The sequence below is a fragment of the Oncorhynchus tshawytscha genome, linkage group LG32 (assembly GCF_018296145.1).
Source record: "Oncorhynchus tshawytscha isolate Ot180627B linkage group LG32, Otsh_v2.0, whole genome shotgun sequence".
Classification (NCBI taxonomy): domain Eukaryota; kingdom Metazoa; phylum Chordata; class Actinopteri; order Salmoniformes; family Salmonidae; genus Oncorhynchus; species Oncorhynchus tshawytscha.
This window is the reverse complement of record NC_056460.1, coordinates 1,024,539-1,048,601: the sequence shown is the minus strand read 5'-3', so window position 1 is coordinate 1,048,601 and position 24,063 is coordinate 1,024,539. Positions and strand designations below refer to the sequence as shown.

Genomic DNA, 24,063 nt, shown 5'->3' with positions numbered 1-24,063 from the left:
GAATAAAGTACCATTTTTCAAATCCCCAAATCCAAAATAAAGAGGATTTACTTCACTGTCCAATCTACCCCTTGTTTCAGACCTGCCCCTCTGCTTCATACCGAGGCCCCCAGCTGCAGTTTCACCACATTCTCATTGACAACCCCAACATCTGTCTCTGAAATGGTCCATAATATGAGGTCAACTACCTGCCCCTTGGACCCTGTTCCCACAGGACTCATACAATCATAAATCAATGTATTAATTCAGGCACTGTGAATAATTCCCTTAAAACTGCCTCCATCAAACCAACCTTGAAAAATCTGCATGAACCCTTCTAGTCTGGCTAGATACAACTACCTCTCTACCAACAATCTGCATGAACCCTTCCAGTCTGGCTGTATACAACTACAGAACTACCTCCCAACTACAGGCGGCTGGTTGAACCTTAATTGGGGAGTCATCTTGCATCTATATCTGCATTGCTGTTTGGGTTTTTTGGCTGAGTTTCTGTACATCACTTTGTGACATCGGCTGATGTAAAAAGGGCTTTATAAAGATACATTTGATGAAAAGATGTGGAGACCATCATAGTATAGTAGTGGAGCTAGTACAATAACAAGGTGTGGAGACCATCACAGTATAGTAGTGGTACTAGTAGTGGAGCTAGTACAATAACAAGGTGTGAAGACCATCATAGTATAGTAGTGGAGCTAATAGTGGTACTAGTAGAATGAAGTGTGGAGACCATCATAGTATAGTAGTGGTACTAGTAGTGGAGCTAGTATAATAACAAGGTGTGAAGACCATCAAAGTATAGTAGTGGTACTAGTACAAAAACAAAGTGTGGAGACCAACATAGTATAGTAGTGGTACTAGTAGTGGTGCTAGTATCATAACAAGGTGTGAAGACCACCATAGTAAAGTAGTGGAGCTAGTACAATAAGGTGTGGAGACAATCATAATATAGTAGTGATACTAGTAGTGGAGCTAGTACAATAAGGTGTGGACACCATCATAGTATAGTAGTGGAGCTAGTACAATAACAAGGTGGAGACCATCATAGTATAGTAGTGGTACTAGTACAATAAGGTGTGGAGACCATCATAGTATAGTAGTGGTACCAGACCACCATCAATTTCAGCTGATTTGATTAGAAATAGGGAAATTATTTCTAAGTGTAAGGGTGCCAATATATTTGGCTGCAGCTGTATCCAATCAAAGTAATTTAGCAATATCCAAATCATATATCAAATCAAATCCAATGTTGGAGTGATGAATAGCAAAATTCAATTCATCTATGTAATAACTTAATAGACTAGAGTCCTGTCCAGGGGAAGTACTTGTACATCAAGCTGCCTCACATTACAGAAACAGCTACAAGCCAAGGCTACTTACTTCCTTATATAATAATTTACATTTAGCAATATCCAAATCATTTTATGAACTACATCAGAGGATTTATACTTGTATACAACCAATCAAAGTTCATAATGAAAACGAAATACACATGTTAAAATATTTAATGTGATTTTAGATCAAGATGAATAAACAACAGAAACAGGCCTGTTGTTTTGGTCAGATTGTCATGTCTGATTTAATTTAAACAATATGATTTAATGTGACAAACAAAAACACTAATTATCAGTCAAAAACACAAGTCAGAACACAGTCTCTCTATTCTCTCATGTGATTCCAGGTCCTCTGACTGCGAAAATGTCTTTCCACAATGAGAGCAGTGGTATGTCTTCTCCTCCTGTGTATGTATTCTTTCATGCTTATTCAGATGCCTTAACCGGTTAAATCTCTTGCCACACTGGGAGCAGTGATACGTCTTATCCCCTCCTGTGTGTGTCCTCTCATGCCTTGTCAGACCCCCTAACTTGGTAAAACTCTTTCCACACAAGGAGCATTGGTAGAGCTTTTCTTGTGTGTGTCCCTTCTCATGCTTTTTCAGACTCGTTAACCACCTAAAACTCTTTTTACACTGGGAACAGTGGAAGGGCTTTTCTCCTGTATGTATTCTCTCATGTGCTTTCAGGTGTAGTAATCGGGTAAAACTATTTCCACAGTAGGAGCAGTGGTGTCGTCTCGCTGGTTTGGGCATCTCCGTGTCTGGTTCCTGTGAAGGACTCTTTCTGCTGTCAGAGTGAGAGTCTGGTCTCTCTCCTGCCAAAGACAGAGTAATTTGTTTAATACTAAAGAGAGACCTGAATGAAATCTCCACATAATAGAACTGTTTTCCTATGAGGTTTTATCCAGACTAGATACCTCAATAACCCGAGGTCAGTCTTCACAACAATACATTATTAAACATAAACTTGGTGACGGTGTGAATGTCATGTTTATAGGTGATGTTTAGGCTGAGCAGAGCTTTATAATAATATATTCTGTCATGTTTATAGGCTGAGCAGAGCTCTATAATAATATATAATGTCATGTTTTAGGCTGAGCAGAGGTCTATAATAATAGATAATGTCATGTTTTAGGCAGAGCAGAGCTCTATAATAATAGATAATGTCATGTTTTAGGCTGAGCAGAGCTCTATAATAATATATATTACTATTTCAGTCAATGTTATAGGCTGCATTTGATCCAATGTTAATAACGTTTTGTTGGTGGCCCACTTCATCTCTAAAGTAATAATTACTATATTTTCTAAATTATAATTCTTTAGTTCAGCCTTTCCTTGAAACGGCCATGTTTTATGTAGACTTACAAACTTTTGCTAATATGCTAATATGTTTAGTCTCCCCAAAGCGCTTGTCCTTTTGCTAATATGTTCAGTCGGTCAAAAACACTTGTCCTTTTGCTAATATGTTTAGTCTCTCCATAACACGAGTCCATTTCATGTCAATAATGCTTGTTATTTTCTGTATTTCTCCAACATCTGAAATCTGCTTTTTGCATATTTACACACTCCATGCAAGGTCTACAATAGACACATGTCAAACGTTTCATTTATAACTTGTTTGCCGTTTGGTGAGACAATTAAGTTGTGAATTTGTGGTGGGGGGGGGGTGACTCTGATGGTATACACATGTCACAGTTAAGCAATAAGACCCAAGGAAGTGTGGTATATGGCCAATATAGCATGGTTAAAGACTGTTCTTATGCACAACGCAACGCAGAGTGCCTGGATACAGCCCTTAGCCGTGGTATATTGGCCATATATCAGAAACCAGAACAAAAAAATTTTCTGTCATACCCATGGTATACGGCCTGATATACCACAGCTGTCACCCAATCAGCATTCAGGGATTTAATTACCCATTTTAAAATGTAGCTTTAATGTTATATTATAACAAACTCCTGTAGTAGTACAGGACATTTTCAAGAGTAGAATTTCAGTAGCATGCTGCTTTAAAACCACACATTCGTTCAAAAACTTTGGAGAGTTAGTGACCGTTTTTAAGACAGTACTTACTGGCGGTAATCAGATCTCCTGACTCCTCTGTCAATATAACAGTTCTCTCTCCCTCTTTCTCCTCATTCACTTCAAAAACTGCATCCTCCTTTTTCTCTTCCTCTTATTTTACTGTAACATCCTCCTCCTCTTTCACTCTGAATGGGTCTTCCTCTTCTTTCACTGTAACACCCACCCTCTACTTCTTGTTTTACTGAGACATCCTTCTCTTCCTTCTCCTCTTTCACGACAATGTTCAGCCACAGACCCTCTTTCTCCATCCAGACCTCTTCTTCTTCAGCAGGAGGAGAGTAGCTTAGCTAGCTAGCTAGTTAGCATGAGCGACTAGTTTAGTGCTAGGCTAACTTTTCAAGCCAGCTACGTCACGCTGGCAGTGTCGCCTGAAAGACGCACATCGGCGTCTGCAGTTAAGATACGCTTTCATATTTTTCATTCGCAGACCAATTTATTTTTTATTCCTTTCATTAAATAATAATCTTATATTGAGACGTTCAAATAGAGCAGTGAAATTTTGAGTGAGAATTTAAAACATACTGTCCTTCACATCTGTATTTAAGGCAGTTTCATATTCATTCATTTAAAGAAACCCACTGGTCAAATACTGGTTGAATTATCTGTCAAACTAGAAACACTCTGCAGCCTAGTTTAACAGTGATCTATGTTCTATGAATGCTGCTGGGAGCAAACTGTAGAGTAGTTAGAGAAAAACAAACCCAACTGTGCATCCCCAGGCCCTGGTATATCATCAGACTGCATACAAACCTAACTGTATCCCCAGTCCCTGGTATATCATCAGACTGCATACAAACCTAACTGCATAGTCCCTGGTATATCAGACTCAGACCTCTTAAAGAAGAAGTTACAGGTCTGTGAGAGCCAGAAATCTTGCTTGTTTGTAGGTGACCAAATACGTATTTTCCACCATAATTTGCAAATTAATTAATTAAAAATCCTACAATGTGATTTTCTGGATTTTTTTCCCTAATTTTGTCTATCATAGTTGAAGTGTACCTATGATGAAAATTACAGGCCTCTCTCATCTTTTTATGTGGGAGAACTTGCACAATTGGTGGCTGACTAAATACTTTTTTGCCCCACTGTAAGTACACTGCTCAAGAAAATAAAGGGAACACTTAAACAACACAATGTAACTCCAAGTCAATCACACTTCTGTGAAATCAAACTGTCCACTTAGGAAGCAACACTGATTGACAATAAATTGCACATGCTGTTGTGCAAATGGACTAGAACACAGGTGGAAATTATAGGCAATTAGCAAGACACCCCCAATAAAGGAGTGGTTCTGCAGGCGGTGACCACAGACCACTGCTCAGTTCCTATGCTTCCTGGCTGATGTTTTGGTCACTTTTGAATGCTGGCGGTGCTTTCACTCTAGTGGTAGCATGAGACGGAGTCTACAACCCACACAAGTGGCTCAGGTAGTGCAGCTCATCCAGGATGGGACATAAATGCGAGCTGTGACAAGAAGGTTTGCTGTGTCTGTCAGCGTAGTGTCCAGAGCATGGAGGCGTTACCAGGAGACAGGCCATCAGGAGACGTGGAGGAGGCCATAGGAAGATAACAACCCAGCAGCAGGACCGCTACCTCCGCCTTTGTGCAAGGAGGAGCACTGCCAGAGCCCTGCAAAATGACCTCCAGCAGGCCACTAATGTGCATGGGTCTGCTCAAACGGTCAGAAACAGACTCCATGAGGGTGGTAAATGAGGGCCCGACGTCCACAGGTGGGGGTTGGGCTTACAGCCCAACACCGTGCAGGACATTTGGCATTTGCCAGAGAACACAAAGATTGGCAAATTTGCCACTGGCGCCCTGTGCTCTTCACAGATGAGAGCAGGTTCACACTGAGCACATGTGACAGACGTGACAGAGTCGGGAGACGCCGTGGAGAACGTTCTGCTGCCTGCAACATTCTCCAGCATGACCGGTTTGGCGGAGGGTCAGTCATGGTGTGGGGTGGCATTTCTTTGGGGGGCCGCACAGCCCTCCATGTGCTCGCCAGAGGTAGTCTGACTGCCATTAGGTACCGAGATGAGATCCTCAGACCCCTTGTGAGACCATATGCTGGTGCGGTTGGCCCTGGGTTCCTCCTAATGCAAGACAATGCTAGACCTCATGTGGCTGGAGTGTGTCAGCAGTTCCTGCAAGAGGAAGGCATCGGACCGAGGCTCTGCATCTGTCCTCGTGCTCCTAGACCTTAGTGCTGCTTTTGATACCATCGATCACCACATTCTGTTGGAGAGATTGGAAACCCAAATTGGTCTACACGGACAAGTTCTGGCCTGATTTAGATCTTATCTGTCGGAAAGATATCAGTTTGTCTCTGTGAATGGTTTGTCCTCTGACAAATCAACTGTAAATTTCGGTGTTCCTCAAGGTTCCGTTTTGGGACCACTATTGTTTTCACTATATATTTTACCTCTTGGGGATGTTATTCGAAAACATGTTAACTTTCACTGCTATGCGGATGACACACAGCTGTACATTTCAATGAAACATGGTGAAGCCCCAAAATTGCCCTTGCTAGAAGCATGTGTTTCTGACATAAGAAAGTGGATGGCTGCAAACTTTGTACTTTTAAACTCGGACAAATCAGAGATGCTTGTTCTAGGTCCCAAGAAACAAAGAGATCTTCTGTTGAATCTGACAATTAATCTTAATGGTTGTACAGTCGTCTCAAATAAAACTATGAAGGACCTCGGCGTTACTCTGGACCCTGATCTCTCTTTATCAAGACTGTTTCAAGGACAGCTTTTTTCCATCTACGTAACATTGCAAAATTCAGAAACTTTCTGTCCAAAAAAGATGCAGAAAAATTAATCCATGCTTTTGTCACTTCTAGGTTAGACTACTGCAATGCTCTACTTTCCGGCTACCTGGATAAAGCACTAAATACACTTCAGTTGGTGCTAAATACGGCTGCTAGAATCCTGACTAGAACCAAAAAATTTGATCATATTACTCCAATGCTAGCCTCTCTACACTGGCTTCCTGTCAAAGCAAGGGCTGATTTCAAGGTTTTTACTGCTAACCTACAAAGCATTACATGGGCTTGCTCATACCTATCTCTCTGATTTGGTCCTGCCGTACATACCTACACGTACGCTACGGTCACAAGACGCAGTCCTCCTAATTGTCCCTAGAATTTCTAAGCAAACAGCTGGAGGCAGGGCTTTCTCCTATAGAGCTCCATTTTTATGGAATGGTCTGCCTACCCATGTCAGAGACGCAAACTCGGTCTCAACCTTTAAGTCTTTACTGAAGACTCATCTCTTCAGTGGGTCATATGATTGAGTGTAGTCTGGCCCAGGAGTGGGAAGGTGAACGGAAAGGCTCTGGAGCAACGAACCGCCCTTGCTGTCTCTGCCTGGCCGGTTCCCCTCTTTCCACTGGGATTCTCTGCCTCTAACCCTATTACAGGGGCTGAGTCACTGGCTTACTGGGGCTCTCTCATGTCGTCCCTGGAAGTGGTGCGTCACCTGAGTGGGTTGATTCACTGATGTGGTCATCCTGTCTGGATTGGCGCCCCCCCCTTGGGTTGTGCCATGGCGGAGATCTTTGTGGGCTATACTCGGCCTTGTCTCAGGATGGTAAGTTGGTGGTTGAAGATATCCCTCTAGTGGTGTGGGGGCTGTGCTTTGGCAGAGTGGGTGGGGTTATATCCTTCCTGTTTGGCCCTGTCCAGGGGTGTCCTCGGATGGGCCCACAGTGTCTCCTGACCCCTCCTGTCTCAGCCGCCAGTATTTATGCTGCAGTAGTTTATGTGTCGGGGGGCTAGGGTCAGTTTGTTATATCTGGAGTACCTCTCCTGTCCTATTCGGTGTCCTGTGTGAATCTAAGTGTGCGTTCTCTAATTCTCTCTTTCTCTCTTTTTCTCTCTCTCTCGGAGGACCTGAGCCCTAGGACCATGCCCCAGGACTACCTGACATGATGACTCCTTGCTGTCCCCAGTCCACCTGGCTGTGCTGCTGCTCCAGTTTTAACTGACCTGAGCCCTAGGACCATGCCCCAGGACTACCTGACATGATGACTCCTTGCTGTCCCCAGTCCACCTGGCTGTGCTGCTGCTCCAGTTTCAACTGTTCTGCCTTATTATTATTATTCGACCATGCTGGTCATTTATGAACATTTGAACATCTTGGCCATGTTCTGTTATAATCTCCACCCGGCACAGCCAGAAGAGGACTGGCCACCCCACATAGCCTGGTTCCTCTCTAGGTTTCTTCCTAGGTTTTGGCCTTTCTAGGGAGTTTTTCCTAGCCACCGTGCTTCTACACCTGCATTGCTTGCTGTTTGGGGTTTTAGGCTGGGTTTCTGTACAGCACTTTGAGATATCAGCTGATGTACGAAGGGCTATATAAATACATTTGATTTGATTGGTGCTATGGACTGGCCCGCCCGTTACCCAGACCTGAATCCAATTGAGCACATCTGGGACATCATGTCTCGCTCCATCCACCAATGCCACGTTGCACCACAGACTGTCCAGGAGTTGGCGGATGCTTTAGTCCAGGTCTGGGAGGAGATCCCTCAGGAGACCATCCGCCACCTCATCAGGAGCATGCCCAGGCATTGTAGGGAGGTCATACAGGCACGTAGAGGCCACACACACTACTGAGCCTCATTTTGACTTGTTTTAAGGACATTACAAAGTTGGATCGGCCTGTAGTGTGGTTTTCCACTTTAATTTTGAGTGTGACTCCAAATCCAGACCTCCATGGGTTGATAAATTTGATTTCCATTGATACATTTTGTGTGATTTTGTTGTCAGCACATTTAACTATGTAAAGAAAAAAGTATTTCATAAGAATATTTCATTCATTCAGATCTAGGATGTGTTATTTTAGTGTTCCCTTTATTTTTTTGAGCAGTGTATTTGATCACCTACCAACCAGTAAGAATTCCGACTCTCACAGACCTGTTAGTTTTTCTTTAAGAAGCTCTCCTGTTCTCCACTCATTACCTGTATTAACTGCACCTGTTTGAACTCGTTACCTGTATAAAAGACACCTGTCCACACACTCAATCCAACAGACTCCAACCTCTCCACAATGGCCAAGACCAGGGAGCTGTGTAAGCACATCTGGGATAAAATTGTAGACCTGCACAAGGCTGGGGTGGGCTACAGGACAATAAGTAAGCAGCTTGGTGAGAAGGCAACAACTGTTGGCGCAATTATTAGAAAATGGAAGAAGTTCAAGATGACGGTCAATCACCCTCAGTCTGGGGCCCAATGCAAGATCTCACCTCGTGGGGCATCAATGATCATGAGGAAGGGGAGGGATCAGCCCAGAACTACACGGCAGGACCTGGTCAATGACCTGAAGAGAGATGGGACCACAGTCTCAAAGAAAACCATTAGAAACACACTACACCGTCATGGATTAAAATCCTGCAGCACACGCAAGGTCCCCCTGCTCAAGCCAGCGCATGCCCAGGCCCGTCTGAAGTTTGCCAATGACCATCTGGATGATCCAGAGGAGGAATGGGAGAAGGTCATGTGGTCTGGTGAGACAAAAATAGAGCTTTTTAGTCTAAACTCCACTCGCCGTGTTTGGAGGAAGAAGAAGGATGAGTACAACCCGAAGAACACCATCCCAACCGTGAATCAAGGAGGTGGAAACATCATTCTTGGGGATGCTTTTCTGCAAAGGGGACAGGACGACTGCACCGTATTGAGGGGAGGATGGATGGGGCCATGTATCGCGAGATCTTGACCAACAACCTCCTTCCCTCAGTAAGAGCATTGAAGATGGGTCGTGGCTGGGGTCTTCCAGCATGACAACGACCCGAAACACACAGCCAGGGCAACTAAGAAGTGGCTCCGTAAGAAGCATCTCAAGGTCCTGGAGTGGCCTAGCCAGTCTCCAGACCTGAAGCCAATAGAAAATCTTTGGAGGGAGCTGAAAGTCTGTATTGCCCAGCGACAGCCCCGAAACCTGAAGGATCTGGAGAAGTCTGTATGGAGGAGTGGGCCAAAATCCCTGCTGCAGTGTGTGCAAACCTGGTCAAGAACTACAGGAAACGTATGATCTCTGTGATTGCAAACAAATGTTTCTGTACCAAATATTAAGTTCTGCTTTTCTAATGTATCAAATACTTGTCATGCAATAAAATGCAAATTAATAACTTAAAAATCATACAATGTGATTTTTGTTTTAGATTCGGTCTCTCACAGTTGAAGTGTACCTATGATAAACCTGCAAAATCGGCAGTGTATCAAATACTTGTTCTCCCCACTGTAGATACTGACTCTCCTAGTGAACAGAATACCACAGGATCAGGCAACTCAAACTATTGATTGATCAGCTAGCTCACAGACGAACCACAGTGGTTGAATTGTTTCAGGAAGTCAATTCATGATTCTCGGTTGTGACTAGATGGAGTACAGTTACGACCAGAAGTGACATTTCGTAGCAGGTTAGGAGAGCAATTTAGCTAACCCTTTTCCTAACCTTAACCTCAGCCTCCTAACCTGCTATGTCAATGAGGCAGAAATATTGGGCTAGTTTGTTTTGCATGGCCAGGTTCCCCGAGTGGGTGGAAATTTCACTTAAGGACAAATGGAATAGACTACAATGTGCAAACCCCACCTCCTCTTTACCAGATAGGTGGACACTACAGTACTACTGAGGTGGATCAGAGATGATCACCTCCTCTTTACCAGATAGGTGGACACTACAGTACTACTGAGGTGGATCAGAGATGATCACCTCCTCTTTACCAGATAGGTGGACACTACAGTACTACGGAGGTGGATCAGAGATGATCCCCTCCTCTTTACCAGATAGGTGGACACTACAGGACTACTGAGGTGGTCCTTGCTGTTGCTGTAATAGACAAAGCCTATTGAAAACCAAAAAGACTAAAGAAGCAAACTAATTTAAATAAAAAGGTTAAACCCTCTCCTGCTGTTCTGACTGACATGTTGTGTTATCTACCATCCAGCTATCCAATCACCCACTCAGAAGACCTGTCCTGACATCCATTCACCCAATCAGAAGACCTCTCCTGCCATCCATTCACCCAATCAGAAGACCTGTCCTGATACGTTGTGTTATCCACCTTCCAGCCCTCCATTCAGAATAACTAATTTCTGTAAGTACATAGATGTAGATAATGAATGTCCACTAGCGGCTAACATCGTTCTATACAGTTTATTCAGATAACGTTGCATTAATCAAATCATTTTTACAATTGGCACATTGTGGAATAATAAGGGTTCATACTTGTATTCAATTAAACACATTTTAAAATTGTAATCTTATTTTAGACATGATCATGTCTCCAGAGGAAAAAACTAAAACAAAAGTAGAGGCCTATATTTGAGTTAAATTTAATATAAACAATATGATTTAATGTGACATAAAACAACGGTCAAACATCAGTCAGAACACAGTGACTCATCAGAACACAGCCTGTCTATTCTGTCATGTGATTTCAGGTCCTCTGTCTGGGAAAATGTCTTTCCACAATTGGGTTCCCTAACTAAAACTCTTTCCAAACTGTGAGGTTATCCTCCCCTGCGTGTGTTTGTCCACATGCCTTTTCAGGTTCCCTAGCTTAGTAAAACTCTTTCCACACTGGGAACAATGGTACGGTTTCTCTTTAGAGTGTATTAGCTTGTGTATGTTCATGCTATCTAAGTCAGTAAAACTCTTTCCACACTGGGAGCATTGGTAAGGCTTCTCTCCTGTGTGTGTCCTCTCATGCTCTTTCAGGTTATCTGACAATGCAAAATTCTTTCCACATTGGGAACAGTGGTAAGGCTTATCTCGAGAGTGTATTCTCTTATGTTGATTCAGGGTCGCTGAGTGGGAAAAACTCTTTCCACACTGGGAGCAATTGTGTGGTTTTTCCCCTGTGTGTGTCCTCTCGTGTGATTTTAAGCTTTCTGACAGTGTAAAATTCTTTCCGCAATGAGAACAGGGGTAAGGTTTCTCTCCAGAGTGTATTTTCTTATGTTTGTTCAGGTTCCCTAAATGGGAAAAACTCTTTCCACACTGGACGCAATTGTGTGGTTTTTCCCCTGTGTGTGTCCTCTCATGTGATTTTAAGTTTTGTAATAACCTAAAATTCTTTCCACAATGGGAACAGGGGTAAGGCTTCTCTCCAGTGTGTATTCTTTTATGTTTTTTTAGGTTCCCTAGATGGGAAAAACTCTTTCCACACTGGACGCAATTGTGTGTTTTTTCCCCTGTGTGTGTCCTCTCATGTGATTTTAAGTGTTCTGACAACCTAAAATATTTTCCACAATGGGAACAGGGGAAAGGCTTTTCTCCAGAGTGTACTCTCTTGTGTTTTTTTAGGTTCCCTAACTGCGTAAAACTCTTTCCACACTGGGAGCAATTGTGTGGTTTTTCCCCTGTGTGTGTCCTTTCATGTAATATTAGTTCATGAGTTCGCGAAAATCTCTTTCCACACTGGGAGCATTGGAAAGGCTTTTCTCCTGTGTGTTTTCTCTCATGCTCTTTTAGGTTCCCTAACTTGGTAAAACTCCTTCCACACAGGGAGCAGTGATGTCGTCTCACTGCTTTGGGAGTCTCTGGGTCTGTTTCCCCTGAAGGACTCTTCCGTCTGTCAGAGGGAGAGTCTGGTCTCTCTCCTGCCAAAGACAAACAAAGTATTTAGTTAAACAGACACCTGACTAAAACCTCCATATGACAAAACAGTCTTCCTATTGAGGTCTAGATATTTCAGTATAACACAACATTTGGATCCTGGATGCTGATTGGTTATAGCGTTAGTTATTCACAATACTAACCGGGTATTTGAATCATTCCTACACATCCACTGTCCCACAGCCCAGCCAGGAAATATATAAACTAATCTCCACTGTCCCACAGCCCAGCCAGGCAATTCATATACTAATCTCCACTGTCCTACAGTCCAGCCAGGCAATTCATCAACTAATCTCCACTGTCCAGCCAGGCAATTCATAAACTAATGTTCACTAGAAAGAATCATCTAGACATTATTACCCCATGTTTATAGCCTAGCATTTGGATTGCAACAGAGGGGGTTCATTAATATGAATGAATATAGGTATCAATGAATATAGGCTCCTATGACCATGGCCGATGGTACAAGAAGAAAAGAAAATGAAATAACAACAAGCCGAAGCAGAAAACTGAGGCAATAAGAAACACTGGTGCTAGTGTGTTCTGATATAGGAACACTGGCGCTAGTGTGTTCTGATATAGGAACACTGGTGCTAGTGTGTTCTGATATAGGAACACTGGTGCTAGTGTGTTCTGATATAGGAACACTGGTGCGGTCTGATATAGGAACACTGGTGCGGTCTGATATAGGAACACTGGTGTGGTCTGATATAGGAACACTGGTGTGGTCTGATATAGGAACACTGGTGCTGGTGTGGTCTGACATAGGAACACTGGTGTGGTCTGACATTGGAACACTGGTGCTAGTGTGTTCTGATATAGGAACACTGGTGCGGTCTGATATAGGAACACTGTTATGGTCTGATTTAGGAACACTGGTGTGGTCTGATATAGGAACACTGGTGCTGGTGTGGTCTGATATAGGAACACTGGTGCTGGTGTGGTCTGATATAGGAACACTGGCGCTGGTGTGGTCTGATATAGGAACACTGGCGCTGGTGTGGTCTGATATAGGAACACTGGCGCTGGTGTGGTCTGACATAGGAACGCTGGTGTGGTCTGACATAGGAACACTAGTGCTGGTGTGGTCTGATATAGGAACACTAGTGCTGGTGTGGTCTGATATAGGAACACTAGTGCTGGTGTGGTCTGATATAGGAACACTGGTGCTAGTGTGTTCTGATATAGTAAAACAACCTGTCAGAGGAACACAACCTGCTGATATAGGTATCAGCCTACCAGACGAGCCAAATACCTTTCATGCTCGCTTCGAGGCAAGCAACACTGAAGCATGCACGAGAGCACCAGCTGTTCTGGATGACTGTGTGATAACGCTCTCGGTAGCCAATGTGAGCAAGACCTTTAAACAGGTCAACATTCACAAAGTTGTGGGGCCAGATGGATTACCAGGACGCGTACTCAAAGCATACATGAACCAACTGGCAAGTGTTTTCACTGACATTTTCAACCACTCCCTGACCAGGTCTATAATACCTACATGTTTCAAGCAAACCAGCATAGTCTCTGTACCCGAGGAAGCGAAGGTAACCTGTCTAAAGGATTACCGCTCCAAAGCACTCACATCGGTAGCCATGAAGTGCTTTGAAAGTGATGGCTCATATCAACAGAATCATCTCGGATACCCTAGACCCACTCCAATTCGCATACCGCCCCAACCGATCCAAAGATGGCACTCCACACTGCCCTTTCCAACAGATCCAAAGATTGCACTCCACACTGCCCTTTCCAACAGATCCAAAGATTGCACTCCACACTGCCCTTTCCCACCTGGACAAAAGGAACACCTATGTGAGAATGCTGGTCATTGACTACAGCTCAGCGTTCAACACCAGTGCCCACAAAGCTCATCACTAAGCTAAGGACCCTGGGACTAAACACCTCCCTCTGCAACTGGATCGTGGACTTCCTGATGGGCCGCCCCCAGGTGGTAAGGGTAGGCAACAACACGTCTGCCACGCTGATCCTCAACAAAGGGGCCCCTCGGGTATGTGTACTTAGTCCCCTCCCAAAAGGTTCTACAGCTGCACCATCGAGAGCATCCTGATCGGTTACATCACCGCCTGGTATGGTAACTGCTTGGCATCTGACTAAGGCGCTACAGAGGGTAGTGTGTACGGCCCAGTACATCACTGGGGCCAAGCTTCCTGCCATCCAGGACCTATATAATAGGCGGTGTCAGAGGAAGACCCATAAAATCGTTAAAGACTCCTGTCACCCAAGTTTTAGACTGTTTTCTATGCTACCGCACAGCAAGCACCGGAGCGCCAAGTCTAGGACCAAAAGGCTCCTTTACAGCTTCTACCTCCAAGCCATAAAGCTGCTGAACAATTAATCAAATGGCCACTGGACTATTTACATTGACCCCCCCACGCCCCCATTTGTTTTGTACACTGCTACTACTCTCTGTTTTTATCTACGCATTTGACTATTTTCTACATTGTAGAGTAATAGTGACGACATCAACACTATAAAATAACACATATGGAATTATGTAGTAACCAAAAAAGTGTTGAATCTAGAATCTCAAATCTATTTAGATTTTTCTAAGTAGCCACCTTTTGGCTTGATATTTAAGGATTTAATGTTGTTATTGATTTGATGTTATTATACATATATTTTTGTGCTACTTATTTGAAAAGTATTACAAATAAGACATTACTGTTATTATTACTATTATATAGCGCCCAATCCACTTTTCTAGACACGGGGCGAAGTCAGGATATTTAGGGGGGCTTTCAGTTGGAAAATATACTGCAGGACTATTCACAGATTGTTGATGAACACTTTTCTCATCTTTCTGTCTATAAAACAGTACTGCAATGTAGAGAAATGCATTTCACTATACATTTATGTTCCCTGAACTGATTTTAAACCCCAGATTTCAGCATATATTTCAGCTTCCTGAACTGATTTTAAACCCCAGATTTCAGCATATATTTCAGTTCCCAGAAGCGATTCCAACCACTGACTTCAGCATGTTTTTTTAAGAGAATCTTAACTTGAAAATGTGTTCTAGCTATCAACAATTGCTTCAGTAGACATCTGAAGAAAATATCTCAGAACAAGCACACTGAATGTGGTGAATGGAACAGCTTCTGAAGAGAAGATCCATCAATATCCATCACATCCACAACCAGTGTATGTTACTGACATCATAACGCTGAAAAAACATATTGACAATGAAAAGCAAGGAACTAATTCTAAACCATATAAAACCTACTGACAATGAAAAGCAGGAACTAATTATATACCATATAAAACCTACTGACAATGAAAAGCAGGAACTAATTATAAACCATATAAAACCTACTGGCAATTAAAAGCAGGAACTAATTATAGACCATATAAAACCTACTGACAATGAAAAGAAGGAACTAATTATAGACCATATAAAACCTACTGACAATGAAAAGCAGGAACTAATTATAAACCATATAAAACCTACTGACAATGAAAAGCAGGAAATAATTATAGACCATATAAAACATACTGACAATGAAAAGCAGGAAATAATTATAAAACCTTGATAAAAGTTCACTTCCAGAGAAAGTTTCAAGATGATCTGATGTCAGCTCCAGGTTTTACATTTCCTAAAACCTTTATGGATGTTACATTGCCCGTCTCTTCCATTGGGTCTGTACTGTTACATTGCCCGTCTCTTCCATTGGGTCTGTACTGTTAGATTGCCAGTCCCCCACCTTTATAATACTTCAAAACAACACTCAGGACTCTTCCACTGGGTCTATACTGCCTCATTAACATGCTCATAACTAATACTGGGGGACAGCTATGTCAATGACATCACCAGCTATGAGTGGAAAACAAGATCCGGGAAGCCCATTCTAAAAGACATGAAATATGATTGGCTGAAAAGCCTTTTGGAGACTTGGTCACATGCTCTGTAATGATCTAAATTCATACAATGACCTGTTTATAGGGCTTAAAGCTGCAACATGTCACTTTTTGGGTGACCTGACGAACTTCACATAGAAATTTGTGTTATAGATATGCCACTCATTGAAAGCAAGTCTAAGAAGTCACAGATCTGATCTATGTGCGCCATGTCTATGCTTCCCATTCTTAAGTGTTTTTTTTTAGTATTTTCCCTTAGGATTTTGTACACCAGCTTCAAATTGCTTTAAATACAATATTTGAGGTTTTAGAAAATATATTTCATAGCGGTTTAGATAATACAATGATTGTGACAAAACAAGTTCAGAGTGTTGACATACTGAAATCAGGCGAAATGTCACCTTTTTTATCAAATGGGGGAGAGATTTCTGCACATTGAACCTTAAAGGATAATTATCACCGTGGTTCAGGTTCACTTTTACGCAAAATCACCCTTAGAAATGCAAAAATGGATTAAATGCTTTCCAATTTTTTTACGTTTTGTTGGTGGACCCCCCTCTTTGTAGCTTCATCAATTCCTACAGAACATATCCACGTGGCTAATTAGAATATTGGGACATTGTTTGAAGCCACTACAGCAACAATGTTGACAACCAGTGCGATTGGCTATATTATATCGGTTAGAAAAATAACTAATGACTGTCTGATGTCCAGACTATATATGTTAGACATTAGTTATATTTCTAAATGTTTCTAACAGATTTAATCTGGACATGAGACAGTCATTAGTAATATTTCTAACAGATATAATCTGGACATCCGACAGTCATTAGTTATATTTCTAAATGTTTGTCTCATTTTGGTATCAGAAAGAAAAAGTAGTTGTAGATATTTTTGATATTGAATAGAATGTTATATAATTATTTATAGTAGTTAGAATTAATATAGAAATGCTGACTGTGTACAGCGTTGTATGAAAGTTGTTTATTTGGATACAGAATATCACTCTATTTGTCATGACCCCTAGTGGCCAATTCTAGGTGCGTTTCATTATTTGGAATATGGGAAGACTTGGGGTCAGTTGAAGTCCACATGGAACAGATGGGTGCCTGTATAGAAAACGCCGTTTTAAGATACAGTTTTCAACCATTTAATATCATTGTTTAATGTAGTTTTATTGTGGATTTATACCTCTGGATTGACCTTTTGACTTCAAGTTTTTCACCTTCATAATCGCTGTAGCATTTGAACATCAATATCCATTGGAATCTGTCAATGCTTCCTTGTTGTAGCTTTAAACTGTCACTCCAGTCTCCTTTCACCTCCTGTCCATGACAGAACCACTTCCTATCAAAATCACTGGAGGACGTCATGAACAATTCATACAGTACAACAAGTGTAGAATGGCCTTATAAAAATCACACGAGTTCAACAACTGCATTTTGTGTCCCTGTTTTAAAAGATAGTACTCACTGTATTTACTGGTGTTAATCAGTTCTCCAGTCTTCTCTTCTTCGTCCTCCTCTAATGTGACAGTAATCTCCCCCTCTTCATCCTTCATTAAAAAAACGTCTTCATCTTCTTTCACTGTGACAGTAACCTCCTCCACTCCAAAAACTGCATATTCCTCTTTCTCTTCCTCCTCTTCTTTTACTGCAACATCCTCCTCTTCTTTCAATCTGAACGTGTCTTCCTCTTCTTTCACTGAAACGTCTTTCTCTTCTTCTTTCACGGTAACAGCCTCACCCTCTACTTGTTTTTGTATTGTTACATCCGAGAGCTTCTTTCTCCGTCCAGCAGACCGCCTCTTCTTTATCAAGAGGAGAGTAGCTTAGTGAACTCATGGTCCGGGATAATAGCTAGTTAGCATTAGCGACTAGACTAGTGCTAACTTAACCAGCCAGCTAGTTGACTTACAACGCATATATGAAATTAAATGCCGTAGCTAGTTGTTTCCACATACGTATGTTTAAATCAGAGGCAAATAAACCACGAAATTGTCTAAAGAACTTGAATGTTCCGACTTTGTTGGCTAGCAAGCTACCGAGGTGGCTGCAGTTGTTGAAGAAGCGTTCCGTCCACTAGATTAAACGTCTCAGGCGATGTTTCTAGTGTAAGACACATATCGCCATCTGCTGTCTGGAGGGAGGAAACGCAGTTGAGGGAAAACTTTTTTTCTTCCATCATTGAATTATAATATTATAAAGCAGTGTAGGGAAACGTTTTTTTCTCTCCATTAAATATGAATATTATATAAACACGCACAAAGAGCAACAAGTGTTGTTTGATTAGGTCAGATGTTTTATGAGAATTTAAAACAAACTCTACATCTACTCCACATCTGTATTTCTGATTCAGTCAAATAACTAGATATCACAATAAGCACCTAGTTATTGATACCCTTGATAAAGATGAGCAAAGATTACTGTATAAAGGAAATAAACTTTACCCACTACCAGGATATTTCAGCCCAGAAACCTGGTTACCTCTTTGCTAGGAGGCTGAAACTTAACCATAAGAGGATCTTCCAGCAAGACACATCAACATCCACGAAGAAATGGTTAATTGGGCACAAAATCAACATTTTCAACAGCCATCTCAGCCTTCAGACTTGAACTCCATTGAAAACCTGTGGTATGAATTGAACAGGACAGTCCATAAGAACAGACAAAAGAAATCAAGGACCTGGAGAGATTCTGTATGGAGGAATGGTCACACCAAATGTGTTCTCTCATCTCATAAAACATTTCAGTGTTGTTATCCTCCTAAGGCGAGGGTGCTTCCTTTTGAGAAATACATGTTAAACTATATCTCTTTCTCTGAGCAATTAGTATAAAATAATATAAATTCCCTTTTTGTTGTTGGTGTAACAATACATCATGTAGGTGTATATAATGAACAGACTAGGTCAATACTCCATTGTCGATGAATGCAGGGAAAGCTACTCCATTGTTGATGAAAGCAGGGGAAGCTACTCCATTGTTGATGAAAGCAAGGGAAGCTACTCCATTGTTAATGAAAGCAAGGAAAGCTACTCCATTGTTAATGAAAACAGGGGAAGCTACTCCATTGTTGAGGAAAGCAGGGGAAGCTACTCCATTGTTGAGGAAAGCAGGGGAAGCTACTCCATTGCTGAGGAAAGCAGGGGAAGCTACTCCATTGTTGATGAAAGCAGGGGAAGCTACTCCATTGTTGATGAAAGCAGGGGAAGCTACTCCATTGTTGATGAAAGCAGGGGAAGCTACTCCATTGTTGATGAAAGCAGGGGAAGCTACTCCATTGTTGATGAAAGCGGGGAAGCTACTCCATTGTTGATGAAAGCGGGGAAGCTACTCCATTGTTGATGAAAGCTCCCATTGTAGATGAAAGCGGGGGAAGCTACTCCATTGTTGATGAAAGCGGGGGAAGCTACTCCATTGTTGATGAATGCAGGGGAAGCTACTCCATTGTTGATGAATGCAGGGGAAGCTACTCCATTGTTGATGAATGCGGGGGAAGTTACTCCATTGTTGATGAAAGCAGGGAAGTGTTATAACAGAACTGCCTGAGATGTGGGGGAAGGGAAGCTGCTCACTGATTGGCTGTAGTGAAAAGGGTCCCTCCAAATATCTATCACTAATCCAACTGACATGTCAAATTCTCCCCCAAATCTACCACTAATATGCCAAGCCTACACAGACCCTGTCTTGTATAGACAAACAGAACAAATCATTTGACATTCAAATATGGCATTTTAATAAATAGCTCAATTCAATCCAGCTGGGCCTTTTTAACACAGACAGTTGTTCCTGCTGTAGATGTTATGCCTTTGTACAGATCTAGGATCAGTTCTCCTCCACAATGCATATACAGTACCGGTCAATTGTATGGGCACACCTACAAATTCAATGTTTTTAAACTATTGTCTACATTGTAGAATAATAGTGAAGACAACACAACTATGCCAAGTGTGTGCAAAGTTGTCAAGGCAAATTGTGAATACTTTCTTGAATAGGAAATATATTTTGATTTGTTTAACTCTTTTTTTCACATATGATTCCATATGTGTTATTTTATAGTTTTAATGTCTTCACTATTATTATACAATGTAGAAAATAGTAAAAATAAAGACAAACCCTTGAATGAGTAGGTTGTGTCCAAACTTTTGACTGGTAATGTATATAGGCTCTTTGTCATTATGGGGTTTTGATGTCATTATTGCATATTGTGTGTAGATTGAAAAAAATAATTTAAATCAATTTTAGAATAAGGCTGTAACGTAACAAAATGTAGCAAAAGTGAGGGGGTCTGAATACTTTCCGAATGCACTGTATATTTTGGGGCAGTATTTAGTGACATCACATCCTAAAATATAAAGGTACAAATACATAACATAGGTTCACAATATCAACATTCAATTCATCAAAATATATGACCAAGCTGGAAATTGAAACGCCAGCCCAGCCACAATCCTAGAGGTTCACTGATGATCAACCTCCTCCTTCACATCTGACTCCAGTGATCAATCCAGAGCGTCTTCTTTTTAGAGGAATCCCGATGGACAACGTCATAAAAATCGGCCGTCATCACGACCACAAGTTAATTGACATTCAGGTTATCAATAGAAAGAGCATTAGCAATATGTCCTGTCTGGTAACTTGTCTCATTTAATGGATTTAAATTGGCAGGTGCACAGGGAGAAACCCCATTAAAACACTTTTGGAAGTCTTTAACTGATTCAAAGTCTGTGGCCTGTGATGTTGGGACAAATGATAGTATCTCATTATACAAGAGACAAAATTCACAAATTCTACAGCACAACGACAGTCATGTCTTCAGTGTAAAACTAACAATGACTCAATAATAGGGTGGCGCACAATTGGCCCAGTGTCGTCGGTAGGCCGTCATTGTAAATAAGAATTTGTTCTTAACTGACTTGCCTATAGTTAAATAAATAAATAAAAAATCCATGCCTTCCGGGAATGTTATAACGTTACAAAGTTATGGGTGGAGTTAGCCAACTTTCTATCAGAAGTTATACAATGTCAGATTTATTTTAATCTGTCTGTCTGGTATTTCAAAACATGACATTTGAGGGTGCAGTGGGACCAGCTATGAGTGGAAAACAAGATCTGGGAAGCGCATTCTAAAAGACATGAAATATGATTGGCTGAAAAGCCTTTTGGAGACTTGGTCACATGCTCTATACTGATGTAATTTCATACAATGACCTGTTTATAGGCCTTAAAGCTGCTACATGTCACTTTTTGGGTGACCTGACAAACTTCACATAGAAATGTGTGTTATAGATATGTCACTCATTGAAAGCAAGTCTAAGAAGTCACAGATCTGATCTATGTGCGCTGCCTATGCTTCCCATTCTTAAGTGTTTTTTTTAGTATTTTCCCTTAGGATTTTGTACACCAGCTTCAAACTGCTTTAAATACAATATTTGAGGTTTTAGAAAATATATTTCACAGCGGTTTAGATAATACAATGATTGTGACAAAACAAGTTCAGAGTGTAGACATACTGAAATCAGGCGAAATATCACCTTTTTTATCAAATGGGGGAGAGATTTCTGCACATTGAACATTAAAGGATAATTATCACCATGGTTCAGCATCACTTTTATGCAAAATCACCTTTAGAAATGTTGTGAAAAATGATTAAATGCTTTCTAATATATTTTACATTTTGTTGGTGGACCCCCTCTTTGTAGCTTCATCAATTCCTACAGAACATATCCAAGTGGCTAATTAGAATATTGGGACATTGTTTGAAGCCACTACAGCAACAATGTTGACATTCTTAGACAGTAACATTTTCTGCTTGGCTAGAAACTATAGAATGAACAACCAGTGCGATTGGCCAGAAACTATAGAATGAACAACCAGAGCGATTGGCTAGAAACTATTCCAACAGAATGAACAACCAGACCTTTTGTCTCTCATCCTCAAAAAAATAACTAATGACTGTCTGATGTACAGATTATATCCGTTAGAAATATAACTAAATGACTAACAGATATAATCTGGACATGAGACAGTCATTAGTTATATTTCTAAATGTCTCATTTTGGTATCAGAAAGAAAAAGTATTTGTAGATATTTTTTATACTGAATAGAATTTTATATAATTATTTATAGTATATAGAATTAATATAGAAATGCTGACTGTGTACAGTGTTGTATGGAAGTTGTTTATTTGGATACAGAATATCCCTCTATTTGTCATGACCCCTAGTGGCCAATTCTAGGTGCGTTTCATTATTTGGAATATGGGAAGACGGGGTCAGTTGAAGTCCACATGGAACAGATGATGGGTGCCTGTATAGAAGATGACGTTTTAAGATACAGTTTTCAACCATTTAATATCATTGTTTAATATAGTTTTATTGTGGATTTATACCTCTGGATTGACCTTTTGACTTCAAGTTTTTCACCTTCATAATCGCTGTAGCATTTGAACATCAATATCCATTGGAATCTGTCAATGCTTCCTTGTTGTAGCTTTAAACTGTCACTCCAGTCTCCTTTCACCTCCTGTCCATGACATCACCACTTCCTATCAAACCAACTCCTCGAATACTCTACTACTTGACGTTTGCAGTTGTCTATTAAACACCATTTGCAAAGTAATATTTGTTTCCCTTTAGTGTGTTTATACTTTAATGTATTTATATATCACTTTTCAACAGGAAAAGTTCAAAGTAAAAATCACTGGAGGACGTCATGAACAATTCATATAGTACAACAAGTGTAGAATGCCCTTTTAAAAATCACACGAGATCAACAACCCTGTTTTATAAGATAGTACTCACTGTATTTACTGGTGTTAATCAGATCTCCAGTCTTCTCTTCTTCGTCCTCCTCTAATGTGACAGTAATCTCCCCCTCTTCATCTTTCATTAAAAAAACGTCTTCATCTTCTTTCACTGTGACAGTAACCTCCTCCACTCCAAAAACTGCATCCTCCTCTTCTTTTACTGTAACATCCTCCTCTTTCACTCTGAACGCGTCTTCCTCTTCTTTCACTGAAACGTCTTTCTCTTCTTCTTTCACGGTAACAGCCTCACCCTCTACTTGTTTGTGTATTGTAACAGCCTCTTCTTCTTCCTCCTCTTTGACGAGAGCTTCTTTATCAGGAGAGGAGCTTAGTGAACTCATGGTCGGAGATAAAAGCTAGTTAGCATTAGCGACTAGACTAGTGCTAACTTAACCAGCCAGCTAGTTGACTTACAACGTATATATGCAATTCAATGGGGTAGCTAGTTGTTTCCACATGAGTATGTTTAAATCATAGTGGCAAATAAACCACGAAATTGTCTAAAGAACTTGAATGTTCCGACTTTGTTGGCTAGCGAGCTACCGAGGTGGCTGCAGTTGTTGAAGAAGCGTTCCGTCCACTAGATTAAACGTCACACTAGAAACATCGCCTGAAAGACACATATCGCCATCTGCTGTCTGGAGGGAGTAAACGCAGTTGAGGGAAAACTTTTTTTCTTCCATCATTGAATTATAATATTATAAAGCAGTTTAGGGAAACGATTTTTTCTCTCCATTAAATATGAATATTATATCAACACGTACAAAGGGCAACAAGTGTTGTTTGATTAGGTCAGATGTTTTATGAGAATTTAAAACAAACTGTACATCTACTCCACATCTGTATTTCTGATTCAGTCAAATAACTAGATATCACAATGAGCACCTAGTTATTGATACCCTTGATAAAGATGAGCAACAATTACTGTATAAAATCAATCAACTTTACCCACTACCAGGATAGTTTATCCCAGAAACCTGGTTTCCTCTCTGCTAGGAGGCTGAAAGTTGGCCATAATCGGGTCTTCTAGCAAGACACCAACACCCACGAAGAAACGGTTAATTGGGCACAAAATCAACATTTTCAACGGCCATCTCAGTCTTCAGACTGGAACTCCATTGAAAACCTGTGGTATGAATTGAACAGGACAGTCCATAAGAACAGACAAAAGAAATCAAGGACCTGGAGAGATTCTGTATGGAGGAATGGTCACACCAAATGTGTTCTCTCATCTCATAAAACATTTCAGTGTTGTTATCCTCCTAAGGCGAGGTTGCTTCCTTTTGAGAAATACATGTTAAACTATATCTCTTTCTCTGAGCAATTAGTATGAAATTA

The 24,063-nt window shown here is 41.0% G+C and overlaps 2 protein-coding genes across 2 annotated transcripts in view; both read right to left on the bottom strand.

Moving 5' to 3' along the window:
• Positions 1-1,487: 1,487 nt before the first annotated feature.
• On the bottom strand, positions 1,488-23,333 carry LOC121841594 (zinc finger and SCAN domain-containing protein 31-like). Its single transcript, XM_042310871.1, has 2 exons — positions 22,721-23,333; positions 1,488-2,148 (listed from the first exon to the last, which is right to left on the bottom strand). Exons 1-2 carry the CDS (start codon positions 23,064-23,066, stop codon positions 1,628-1,630), a joined length of 867 nt encoding a protein of 288 aa, XP_042166805.1. The 5' UTR covers positions 23,067-23,333; the 3' UTR covers positions 1,488-1,627.
• Positions 10,563-24,063, bottom strand: part of LOC112257879 (zinc finger protein OZF) — a 91,132-nt gene continuing 77,631 nt past the window's right edge. The window contains exon 2 of the mRNA XM_042310857.1: positions 10,563-12,029. Coding sequence (XP_042166791.1) covers positions 10,909-12,029 — 1,121 coding nt within the window. The 3' untranslated portion in view covers positions 10,563-10,908. The remainder of the gene's footprint in view (positions 12,030-24,063) is intronic.

Excerpts from the sequence above, each read along its gene's own strand:
- LOC121841594 (XM_042310871.1), bottom strand. The coding sequence starts at position 23,066 with ATGAGTTCACTAAGCTCCTCTCCTGATAAAGAAGCTCTCGTCAAAGAG. Across the intron at positions 2,149-22,720 it reads GATTAACACCAGTAAATACA|GAGAGAGACCAGACTCTCAC; the intron begins GTGAGTACTATC and ends TGTCTTTGGCAG.